This window comes from Chiloscyllium plagiosum, chromosome 4 (assembly GCF_004010195.1).
Source record: "Chiloscyllium plagiosum isolate BGI_BamShark_2017 chromosome 4, ASM401019v2, whole genome shotgun sequence".
Taxonomy (NCBI): Eukaryota; Metazoa; Chordata; class Chondrichthyes; order Orectolobiformes; family Hemiscylliidae; genus Chiloscyllium; species Chiloscyllium plagiosum.
This window is the reverse complement of record NC_057713.1, coordinates 101,314,894-101,328,070: the sequence shown is the minus strand read 5'-3', so window position 1 is coordinate 101,328,070 and position 13,177 is coordinate 101,314,894. Positions and strand designations below refer to the sequence as shown.

At 40.3% G+C, this 13,177-nt stretch overlaps 1 protein-coding gene across 2 annotated transcripts in view; it reads left to right on the top strand.

Annotated features, from left to right (window-relative positions):
* The first annotated feature begins 1,842 nt into the window (after positions 1 to 1,842).
* LOC122549258 (septin-7) overlaps positions 1,843 to 13,177 on the top strand; it is a 140,868-nt gene continuing 129,533 nt past the window's right edge. For both annotated transcript variants that reach the window (XM_043688754.1, XM_043688753.1), the window contains exons 1-2: positions 1,843 to 1,955; positions 3,361 to 3,362. In XM_043688754.1, coding sequence (XP_043544689.1) covers positions 1,919 to 1,955; positions 3,361 to 3,362 — 39 coding nt within the window. In that variant the 5' untranslated portion in view covers positions 1,843 to 1,918. The remainder of the gene's footprint in view (positions 1,956 to 3,360; positions 3,363 to 13,177) is intronic.

Genomic DNA, 13,177 nt, shown 5'->3' with positions numbered 1-13,177 from the left:
CCGAAACGTCGATTTTCCTGCTCCTCGGATGTTGCCTGACTGGCTGTGTTTTTCCAGCACCACACTCTTGGCTCTAATCTCCAGTATCTGCAGTACTCACATTCGTCCAAAGCTATGCTCTCTAGTTCTGGACTCCCCACCCCAGGGAAAAGACATTGTCTATTTACTCCTATCCATGCCTCTCATGAGGTCACCCCTCAGCCTCCGATGTTCCAGGGAAACAGCCCCAGCTTTTTCAGCTTCTCCCTGTAGCTCAAAGCCTCCAATCCTGGCAATATCTTTGTAATTTTTTTCTGAACCCTTTCAAGTTTCACACCATCCTTCCTCTAGTAGGGGGACCAGAATTGCACACAATATTCCAAAAGTGGCCTAAGCAATGTCCTGTACAGCTGCAGCATGACCTCCTAACTCCTATATTCAATGCTCTGACCAATAAAGGAAAGCATACCTATTTGATTAATTTGAATGCTGAATATTTTGGAAGCAAATTGCTTAACTGCACTTTTCAGTTGCAATAACATCTCCAAACTTAAACAACTTTGCTAACCAAAAAATATAAAAGAAATACTGACTTCATCTATCATTAGCTCTAACATCAGACATTAAATCACACATCAGCTCTAACAGATATAGAAGTTGGAAGGGCTTTCTTATGCCAGTTTTCATCTCCTACTACAGCTGCCCTTCTCATGCAAGCCCATGATCACTCCACTTTTTATGCTGTTAGAAGCTGATATCCCACTCTCTCATGTTTTATCTCCCTAACATGCAGTTTCAGAAGCTCTCACTTGTTTAAGCCATAATGTGGAGATGCCAGTGTTGGACTGCAGGGACAAAGTTAAAAATCACATAACACCAGGTTATTGTCCAAGTTTGGCAGCACAGACAGAGGCTATTTGACTTTTGTGTTAGGTACATGACAAAGGAGCAACACTCCAAAAACTTGCACTTTCAAATAAACCTGTTGGATAACCCAGTGTTGTGTGATTTATCACTTTTTTGGATACAGGTTGTTGACTCCTGGTCTTCCTCTCTATTGCTCAAGGTTTTATATAGATTATCAAGCGCTCGTTGCACTGTGCCTTAAAGGCCTTACATAGTGGTCTTTCCCCAGTATGCCTTTGGTCCAACAGCACCAAGCTTTAGTGCATTCCTCAACAGAGTGTCCTTGACCTTGGAATGTGCCGATCTGCAACATGCACTTTAAAAAAAAACTCCTTTCACAGGAAGTCCAGCCTTTCATGGAGTCATGGACAGTAAAGAGGAAGCACCACACTGTTGATGACACTGCCTTTCAGTTAAAATATTAAACTAAGGGCCTCTCAATTAAACATAAAAATTCTATTGCACAATTTTCGAGAATTGAAGCTATTTAGAGTCATGTCGATATTAATCATTCGATCATATTTAAAAATCTTGTCACTACCACATTGCTGTTTGTAGGAGCTGGCTGTGTACAAGAAAGTTGTTATGGCAAAAAATGCTACAATAAAGCAAAATCTTCCCTGAAAACATGATATATCGATGAATTATGTGCATCTTAAATATTAGACCTGATTTCTTGTAAAAGACCAAACGTGCGAGGCGAAAGAGCAGCAGTACATATTAATTCTTTCTTCATAGCACAGAACATAAAATAAAACTCAACGATCACCACTACCGCCATGAACACTGAAAGAAAACGTACCATGTCGGAATTTGGCGGGCAATGCACACCGGGCGCTGCGGACGACGGGAATTGTAGTCCGTTACACGGAGAAGTCACGTGGCTTCGCCAGCGGCCGTCCAGCCCTTTCAGGCGGTAACTACAATGCCCAGATTGCTTTGCGGCTACCTCACGCGAGATGCCGTCTGGCAACGGGAGTTTTCGCGAGGGTTTGTGAGCAGGTGGGCCGATCGGGTGGGGATGTAGAGCACAATGTCGGGCTGTGACAGGGTTTCAGCCGCCGGCATGGGTGAGTGACTGAGCGTGGCGGCCGAGTCCGAGCTGTAGCCGGAGCCAGGATCTCGGGGGCAGCGAAGCGGGTAGCTCCCCGAGTCTGGAGGCTGGATATCGGGGTTGTAGCTAGTTTCTTTTGTGCGAGCGGTGGCGAGGCGGATGTCGGTGAGAGGGAGGCGGCTGGTCCGGCCCGAGCTCAGCTCTCATTTCCCCTCTTTCCCCTGCCTCGGGCAAGATGTCCCATCAGCTCGAGGAGAAGTGGAGCCTGACTCGGGCCTGGGTGTTTTTTGCTTCCTGCTCTTTGCTTCGAGTAGCCTGCGTTCTGGGGAAGGATCGGGCCTAACCTGGGTGGGGGCTGTGAGCGACGAACTGGGGAAGGGAGGTTACGAAGGGCGGGGGGGCACTGCATGGAGAGAGAGAGAAACTCCGGATGTGGGTCGATTGCTTCGGTTTGTGGCCGAGTTGGATTGACTGTAGCCGCCTTTTCCTTGAACGGCTGGGAGTTACGTCCAGGACCCACCCTAGCTTCCATCCCTGGGCCTGTGTTTGAGTTTTTTTTTGCTCTCTGTTCAATAATACGCACACGTCCCTCGAGTTAAACATGGCAATACAGCAACTATTGGCCAGATTAGTTATTAGAGAGAATCTTTGACACAAAAAGAGGCCACTTGACCTATTGTGTTTGTACTGATTCCTTGCCACATATCCTTTGCATATTTTGCCAAGTTCTCTCAAGAATGATATCAAAGCGTTTTCCAAAATCCCAAGAGTTCTGAAGTTTCCCGTGGATGTTTGTAAAGTATTACAAAAATTTGTTCTGAATAGGCTATTTTTCTGATACACAAAATTCTAATCCTTGGAAAATGTTACTGAATTAGTTACTAAACAATGTCTAAAGTCTTAATGACTGCTAGGAGATCTGTCATTTATGCACTACAAAGCATCTTCAGTCATTGATAAATCTTGCAGTTAAGACTGAATAGGATTATTTGTTCTCGTCATTTCTAATTTCTAAAAGAGGCTGAAATATGGAAGAGTTACCATTGGCTTGAGTCAGAATTTGGCAGCACAGGAAGAGGCCAATTGACTCTTGTGGTTGGAAAGAGCTGTGAAATGAATCTGTCTTGTACTTTCCTTATCACCCACAAATATTTCTTTTTAAGTACTTTTCTGATTCCACTTTGAATGTTAATATTAAATTGGCTTCCACACTTGCTTGCACTCTTATTCCACATCATTTGTTGTTTGCTACATTAAAAGTTCTCATCTCATTTCAAGCTCTTTCGCAAATTTCTTAAGTCATTGTCTACTGTTGGCCAATCTGCCAACCCATGTAAATCATTTTCTTTATTGAATCTATCAAAATCCTTTATTTTGAATGCCTGTCTTAGGTTTCCCCTCCACCTGGTCTTATTGAAGAGCAGTACAATTTTTTTAATCTTTGTGCTACCACTCCCTCAGTTCCTGGTACCTTTCTGGCAAGACTGTGTGTTCTTGATATCCTTCTTACTGTTTGATAACCTCAAGCGTGACTCAATATTCAAGCTAAGGCTGGATTTATCAAGCTGTCTTGCCTCAGTTTGTAAAGCCAAGGATTGTCTATATTTATTCCACAGCTTTATCAACATGTCATGTCACCTTCAAAATTACTTTTGGCAATTGTATTAGAAATTTGTTTTTTGAATGAGATACATCTTGGAATAAACCTTATATTGGCATTCATTTGCTTCTAATGTTTGAGTTGAATTGGCAATGAATAATACTTGGTTCCGCAACATGTATTTCAAAATATTCCTTATTGTCTTCCTGCAATTATTGTAAAACATAAATACAGATGACTTTAGAGGAGGAGAGTTGCAGAAACCTAAATGCCTTAGACGAGGCAAGCACATGACTTCTTTCTGTTCATCTATCTCTGAAAGCAATCTCTCACTTAGTTAATGCAGTCGCTTTGCTGTTTTTCTGGCCTCTGAGTGTAATTTTATGAATATCTTCATTTCGCAATCTGTGCCTGATAGAGGTGCAGACAGCCTGTTAAGTAAATCTGTTTTTGTGAAACTTTATTTCACAATACCATTCTTCTAAGTGCAGGCATTGATTGTTCATGTTGAAGTGATCAAATGTAGAATTCATAACCATGGTTTTAATGTTTAATCAACTCTGTTGATTTCTTAATGCTACTTTCAATCAGAATAATGGAAAGGAAAGGTTTTAATATTGATAAATTTGTCAAGTAGCAGTTGTATTGTATTTTGCTATCTGTTATGCATTAAATTGTTTTTTGTGGCAGCCATTGAAGTTTTGGAGATAATTGGTAGTTCATATCCAAAAGCATGAGCAACTTGATTAATTTTAAGGGCAAGCTGTCAAATCAAGTTGAAGCCTGTTCACAGAAGTGGGTAGTGTGTGTTGGGTGTATGTTCAGAAAAGAAACCGGCAGCTGACTATGTCTAACTTTCATTCAGGTGCATTTTTTAAATATTTTAACTGAATTAAAGAGGATGTGATACTAGTTGCAGATTGTTAACAGACATTTACAGCATTTATGCATATGTTTAGTAACATTGTCAAATTTCTGTCCCACCTCAGTTATTTATATTTTTTGGTTTAGCATATTTCTGTGGTTTTATGTAAGATGTATTTGTTATGTAGTAACACATTACCTGCAATGATAATATTGTCTTAGTTCAGGTAGTTTTTAAAGATGAAGAACCTTTAAACCTGGATGAAGTACACGGAGTTGATGTGAAAGTGATGATTGGTAGACCAGCAACTTAGCTATTCAACAATTTTAACTTTCTGTTCATGTGTATGTTGTACTACCAGTTGATGTTGGATTTGCATCATTTCAATTGGATTAACTTCCAAAGCTGTTTTTTTTGCCAATTTGAGTCCACTCGGGCCCATTGCAGTGTCTTCTCATCATTTGTATTCTTCGGATTGGAACTGATGTCCTGCTGCAAATTTCCCTATCTAAAGTTAGTTGTATAGATGTACAGCATGGAAACAGATCCTTCAGTCCAAGTCATCTATGCCAACCAGATATCCCAACCTAATCTTGGCCCTTATCCCTCAAAACCCTTCCTATTCATATACCCACCTTTTAAATGTTACAGATACTTTTTAAATGTTGAAATTGTACAAGCCTCCACCACTTCCTCCAGCAGCTCATTCCATACACTGCAGCACCCTCTGTGAGAAAAAGTTGCCCTTTAGGTCCCTTTTATATCTTCCCCCTCACCCTAAATCTATGCCCTCTAGTTCTGGACTCCCCCACCCAGGGAAGAGACTGTGTCTATTTCTCCTATCCATGCCCCTCATGATTTTGAAAACCTTTGTAAGGTCACCCTTCAGCCTTCGACACTACAGGGAAAACAGCCCTAGCCTATTCAACCTCTCCCGATTCCTCAAATCCTCCAACCCTGGCAACATGGATGGAAATCTCCTCTGAACCCTTTCAAGTTTCACAACATCTTTCCGATAGGAAGGAGACCAGAATTGCGTGCAATATTCCAAAAGTGGCCTAACCGAAGTCCTGTACAGCCTCAACATGATCTCCCAACTCCTGTATTCAATACTCTGACCAATAATGGAAAGCATACCAGATGCCACCTTCACTATCCTATCTACCAGCAACTCTACTTTCAAGAGGCTATGTACTTGCATTCCAAGGTCTCATTGTTCAACAACACTCCTTAGGACCTTACCATTAAGTGTATACGTCATGCCGCTGCCTCACAGCGCTAGAGACCCGGGTTCAATTCCCGCCTCAGACGACTCTGTGTGGAGTTTGCACGTTCTCCCCGTGTCTGTGTGGGTTTCCTCCGGGTGCTCTGGTTTCCTCCCACAGTCCAAAGATGTGCAGGTCAGGTAAATTGGCCATGCTAAATTGCCTGTAGTGTTAAGTAAGGGGTAAATGTAGGGGTATGGGTGGGTTGCGCCTCGGCGGGGCGGTGTGGACTTGTTGGGCCGAAGGGCCTGTTTCCACACTGTAAGTAATCTAATCTAATTTCCTTTTCCAAAATGCAGCATCTCTCTCTTATCTAAATTAAAGGTGAAGAAACGTCTGAAAATGAACTTTCCAGCTCAGCAAGCAAGCTTAAATTGAGAACCTTAACCTGAGCTACGAATCTTCTCAAAACTCACTATATAAATTAAACTTCATCTGCCATTCCTCAGCCCATTGGCCCATCTGATCAAGATCCATTTGTAATCTGGGGTAACTTTCTTTGCTGTCCACTACACCTCCAATTTTGGTGTCATCTGCAAACTTACTAACTAAACTACCTATGTTCACGTCCAAATCATTTATATAAAATGACGAAAAGTAGTGGACCCAACAGTGATTCTTGTGGCACTCCACTGGTCACAGGCCTCCAATCTGAAAAGGAGCCCTCCTCCACCACCCTATGCCTTCTACTTTTGAGCCGGTTCTTTATCCAATTGGCTAGTTCTCTCTGTATTCCATTAGATCTAACTTTAACACCTTCTTGAACTGCTCGGTAAATAGAGTTTAGGCAATTAATGTGAAGAATATCTCTGGTTTATGCAGCAATTGTTCCCTTTTATCATGGACTCTGTTTAGTTGATTTTGATCTGGATTCCTCAGTTTGATGTAGTAATGATTTTTTAAAAAGTGTGTATTTTACTGCATTGCACCTCCATCTCTCTCTCTCTGCGGAGAAGGGTATTAGCTCAAATATCTATTTGTGAAAGGTTGAAAAGGAACCCTAATTTAGTTGCAGGCAGTAGGCTGAAATAGTACTGTGTTGGAGTAGTAAAGTGGCAAGTAAAGTATCATAGGGCTCTAACCTTAGAGAGAGACAGCTGATGATGCTTTAACCTGTGGGTCACCATGCCTCGGGCAAGAGAGTTTGAGAAGGAGAGAACTTCATGGTAACCTCAGTTGGTGCGATAATTCAAGCCACGCTGTTGAAAGACCGTACAGTTGCTTCCCCCCACCCCACCCCCACCAAATACCTGTAGGGGATACATTCCAGGACCTACCCTGGAAGCCCAAAACCACAGATAGGAGCGAACCCATTCATTTAAATGAAAAATGTACCTTCCTGCTCCTTGTTTCCAGAACGTTCCCTATAATATGTTCTGGCTGCAGTAAACAGCACAAAACAATTCTGTGGATATTGGGGTAACTCTGTTGGAATAATGCTTGTTTTATAGGGTATATCAGAGTGTAGGCCTTGCACCCTCAACTTTGTTGATTTCTAAAGTGGAATGTTAATGGCAAATTTGGATTGAGAGCTGATTTAGTCTTTATCCTTGTGTGTCGACTTGGTGTGTAATGTGAGGGCAGTTAGAAGTACTCTTACTCTAGTTAAACTGATTCTAATACAAAATGGAAATGGGAGATTAACATTAAATACACTATATCCACGCACGTTGTTTTGATTGGTGAATTGTCAGGCAAGTGTGAAGTCATAAAGTGGCTTTTATTTGAGATACTTTTCATCATGAGCCATAGAGGGACTTGTTTTTGTTAAGCTGGAAGTGAATGCAGCTAACACAATAAAATAAGTTCAATAGGCTCTTTGAATCACAACAATTAGAATTGATTATCTGGAATCTGGCATAAATTTCCTGTTGATAGAATTTTTGTTTTTGTTGTGGTCACCTTGTTATGAAAGCTAGCCAGTTTTGGTTTTTAATTTGGAAGAATAACCAAGTTGGTATATGAATTGTTTTCTTCCTGTTGGTGATGGTTTGACATCTATCCAGATTGGTTAAAGCAAGCGTTTGAATAACTATCACTTATCACTGGTAGGTCTGCCTCAGTATCTCAGAGTCATAGAATCATACAGCACAGAAGCAGATCGTTCGATTCAACTCGTTCATGCTAACCAAGTTTCCAAACTAAATAATTCTCACTTGCTTGCATTTGACCCATATCTCTCCAAACCCTTCCTATTTGTGTACCTATCCAGATGCCTTTTAAATGTTGTAACTGTACCTGCATCGTTCATTCCACACACAAACCACCCTCTGTGAAAAAGTTGTCCTTTGGTCCATTTTAAATCTTTCTCCTCTCAACTTGAAATTATGCCCTCAGATTTTGAACTCCCCTACCCCTAAGGAAAAAAATATTTTCTATTCACCTTCTCTATGCCTTTCATGACTTTATAAACCTCCATTAGGTCATCTCTAAACTTCCTATCCTTCAGTGATAAAAGTCCCAGCCTCCCCTTATAATTCAATCCCTCTACTGTTGAAGAACCAGCAGTAAGAAGGTCAGAATGTCATGGATGCGATCAAATTGCCTTCAAAATGACAATGTTATAGGGCATTGGGACTACTGGTATAAAATAAATCTAGATTTGATTTTTCCTGCTATTCCATTCTGGATGAGTTGCCACATCATTTTTAGTTTTCTCATTAGTCCGATAAGACTGCAAACTAGCTTGAGAGACTGGATTTAAATGAAAATAGGTTGTGCCGTTCAATGCAGTTAAAAATCTATTGTACATTGAGTTACTGGTGAAGTGTTTGTAGATTTTGCATCATACTCCATTTAATCCCCTCCGTGCAAAGGAAAGAAAATGGCACATGAGCCCCTATAATGAGAATAATGGCTCAAAGAATAGCTTTGCCTCTTAGATGAGTAGCAGTAATTTGAATTCACTTCGAAATTTTGAAAGCTTTTGAATTTTGTTGCACAGTGTGGTGGGGGAAGCAATGGTGAGAATGGTTTGTTAGCAGATCTGTTGGATCTGCTAAGTTACATCAAAAGTTACAATGAGCTACAATGCATTTGATTTAATTTGTTTTTATTCTGATAAGTAATATTTCCTGCTGAAATTAAGTTGGAGTCTTGATAGTCTCCATAGAAACCAATGTCAAGCAGAGATAGAGTTGGGGACTGAATTACTAGAAATGTAGCACTATATTGGCAGCCACTCTTCATAAAGGTGGCTGCTTTGCAGAAGTATTGAAAAGGGTGTTGCTGGAAAAGCACAGGTTGTCAGGCAGCATCCAAGGAGCAGGAGAGTCAACGTTTCAGGTATAAGCTCTTCATCAGGAAAAATAATAAGTTGGAGCATTGGTTAGACATTACCCTGCAATGTGTTTATAATTTACTTAGTGAATTTTGTCGTCAAGCAAAGATGTTGAATTTCTGCCGGAAGTGGGCAGTGTCTATATAGTGTTTTCTGTTGATGTAGAATCAATGTGCTATGCTCCACCTTCTGTTTCAAGACTTAAAATTGGAGTGCAGCATCAATGTGACAATTGCTTCTATTCTCGCTAAACCTATAGCTACTGAATATCACTTCATTGTGCTGAATTGTGGACACTTTGTGCCCTGTGTTCATGTCTATTAGAAACTGAGTTGAGAAACTGGTTTCACTCAGTCCTTGAATCTAATCTTGCATTTGTGCACAATATCATCAAGGACAGCAATAGCCATTGAATAGCAATCAGAAATGAGAGCCCTAGTTTTCCAATCACCTCAAGGTCATTTTATCCACCACTGTTGCCCCAGCTGATGCAGTAGAGCAAGATTATTGACTATGAATTACATGACGTCAGATAATACTTAAGGCAATCTTGCAGGAAATGTCTGACCATAAGTTTGAGTACTTTGTTTTAAAATTGACAGGCTAGTTTCTACTGTGTACAAAGTTCTGACACATGCAGTGCCAATTTACAAAAGCTAAACAAGTCCTTAAGTAGACACATAATTAAATTGCATGTAAGGTTTTGAAAGAAAAGTTCTTTTTTAGCCATTGAGTAATAATTAAACTACCACGTCTGTGTATCATGTACTAACCTTCACCTATTCTACTTTTCTGAGTAATCTTTTGCGTGTAGGTACTATGGGAAATGTTTTTGGTAGCTTTTCAATAGTCAATTGTAGCAGAGATGATGAGCATTGCAACTTTTTTATGCTTAATCTGTTTGAATCCAGAATAGGTTCTGGTCTTGTGAACTATTTAACCTCGCCTTGTCTGTTTAGAGAAGCCATTATTACTAATTTGACTTTGGATAACATTCTACCTCAGTGTCCCTATAATATATTTGTGTGAATTTGCATGCCAAAAACAAGTTCTCACTACTTCAACAAAAATCTTGTTTTTCATATTGGTATTGTCTGACAAGTCTGTGTATTTACAGCACAGAAAGAGGACATTTAGTCATGTCAATGCCAATATTTATGATACAAATGAACCTATCCCAGTTTGTTCTCATCCTATCGGGATACCTTTCTACTCCTGACACGCTTGCATTTATGCAGCTTGATCTTAAATATGTTTGGACAATTCATATCAACCACTCCCTGTGGTTGTGAATTTCAAACTCACTTTGGGTAAATAAGTTTAACCCTAAATTCACTTTTGCCTCTATGACTCACTACCTTGTATTTATAATCTCAAGTTATAGTCTCCCAACATATGGGAATACTTTTGCAATCAAACATTTTTGCTATTTTGTAGAGATGGATAGTATATTGTCTATCTGGTCACCCCTGCTGTCTCTGCTGGAGATAATTGCCAGACTGTTCCATGTTAGATCAATGTGTCTGAACAGGTGAAGTAATTGTGGTGATGTCATCCCAAATTATTTAACAAAAACATTTGGAAATTATAATAAGGAAATAAAGGACAAAACTCAAAAATGTTGCTCAACCTAGTCAAGCAATGCAGTGCAACAATCAGAAAAGCTAGTCAAATATTGAACAAAACAGCTAGTGCAAAAGAATCTAATGTAGCCTCCTATGTTTCAAAACCCTCATTCTCTAACCAGACTCCATCTTGTGGAGCTGACCTAATTTTTTGGCTCTACGTCACAGGAGTACATTCTTTCCTTTCATTTCTGAGCTTGAGATTCATAAGGCTGAGAAAGTTGGAGTACTGCAGAAATGTTGGCTTTTTAAACTTTGAAAGTGATGTTGGAGATTACAAGTTATGCAAGCGAAAAGGTGCTGCAGGGCTACTTGAAATTAATTTTAGGGAATTTGACAAGGAGCCATTGTTTTAGGTCTTCCTGTTGTTTGCATTGATAGTGAAATCCAGTGGATTTAAGAACCTTTTTGCTGAGGTTTAGTAGGGAAATTTTGAATACATGCAAAATAAGAGTTAAACATAAAATCCATCTCTTCAACTTGGACTGTTTTAAATAACATGGAAGGCTGGCAAACTTTTTCAAGTCATCCACTGTCAAATAGATCTTGGTTTGTCATGCAAGTGTACTTTGAGGGCAGGTTTTTAACTATGGTATCGTTTTTGAATTTGGGTATGATAGAAAATATCTGGTTGAAGATAGTTGTTCGAAACTCAAGTTTGGCAGGGATAATTAATAATGTTATATTTTCAGCATGAAGTATTGATGCAGAGTAAGGAGAGGAAATCTCATTAGTTGAGCCTCATTGTGATCACAACTGATTGGTCAGCCCTTGTTATTTGCAAGTCTTGATGGCTGAGTATCATGTTTGCCAGTGTTCTACTGGGAAGTTGAAAACTGATTTTGTTTGGCTGTCATTGTTTGAAGTCTTGCATGGATGAGCTGTTAGGAGCCCGGAAATGTAAATGTTGTTCTGAAATATGTTTTAAGATTTTCAAACTGAAAGCAGCAATGTTTGTTGAGTTAGACAAAAACCTGATGCTGTGAAATATGTTTATTGGTGCATTTCTCATTGTCTCACATAGTTCATGTAAGCTTGAAGTTTTCAGTTGATGTAGACTTCGAAACCTTGATTCTCATGCTCCTTGGATGCTGCTGGACTGGCTGTGTTTTTCCAGCACCTCATTCCCAGCTTGGAGACTTCACACTGTCCATGTTACTTGCATAGTGTAGGGAATAGCAGTACTATCCAAGCTTGCTTTTTCCATTCTCCATATTTAAGGGAATTTGAAAGATGAAAACAAATAATCAGTTTAGAAAGCTTATAACTGAGACAGTCTCCCTCTTTGAACTTGGAGTAGTGAAAATGTTCTGCAGAAAAAGCTTCCTTTTAAGATAACTATTTTGTAACTACTTTGTAAATCAAATGTAACAGAAATTTAAAAAGAATCTTCACTTGTGAAAAGTAAACACTTGGAGTTTTTTTTTTGGATCTTTTATCAGTCCTGCATAATGAACAGTAATCTACTTGATGTTGGAAGGCATCTGATTCATATCATCAGTGGATTTTGAGTTCTGAGTTTTTCTGCAAATAAATAATGATTGAGGTGGACACTGGCAATCTATTGTTCAGTATTTCATGAAATAGATGCATGCTTTTGCTGAGATAAAATAATTCTGCGAGATGAAAGCATGTAACATTACACCAAGAAGTGAGTTGTAAAGTAATCTGCATCCCTTTGGAAGAATTTACTTGTTCAACAACTTCCAGTTACACACTACATATTTTTATCAATCAAAATTCTGATGAAGTTACTAGTCACGCAGTACCTGGATCTAAAGCACGGTGTCTCAGTGGCTAGCACTGCTGCCTCACAGCACCAGTGTCCAAGGTTCAATTCCAGCCTTGGGCGACTGTCTGTATGGAGTTTGCACAGTCTCCCCATGTCTGTGTGGGTTTCCTCCGGGTATTCCGGTTTCCTCCCACAGTCCAAAGATGTGCAGGTCAGGTGAATTGGCCATGCTAAATTGCCCATAGTGTTAGGTGGATTAGTCAGAGGGAAATGGGACTGGGTGGGTTACTCTTTGGAGGGTTGGCGTGGACTTGTTGGGCCGAAGGGCCTGTTTCCACACTGTAGGGAATCTAATCTTTGCACTTTCATTTCAGTCAAGTGATATCATTACATTTGCTATGAAAACCTCCAAAGAGGTTTAATTGAAAAATGATATAAATAGCAGATCATAAAACAGGGACAAAAATGTGAATGCCAGGGAACCCTGAAACTGTTCGTGTCTGATGAAACAAATTCTAGCTGAAAATGTGTTGCTGGAAAAGCGCAGCAGGTCAGGCAGCATCCAGGGAACCGGAGAATCGACATTTCGGGCATAAGCCCTTCTTCAGGAATGAGGAAAGTTTGTCCAGCAGGCTAAGATAAAAGGTAGGGAGGAGGGACTTGGGGGAGGGGCGTTGGAAATGCGATAGGTGGAAAGAGGTCAAGGTGAGGGTGATACGTCAGACTGGGGTGGGGCCGTCATTTGCGCCACCTCCAAACGGACCCCACCACCAAGGATATATTTCTCCCCTCCCCTATTAGCATTCCGTAAAGACCACTCCCTCCGTGACTCCCTCGTCAGATCCACACCCCCCACCAACCCAACCTCCAC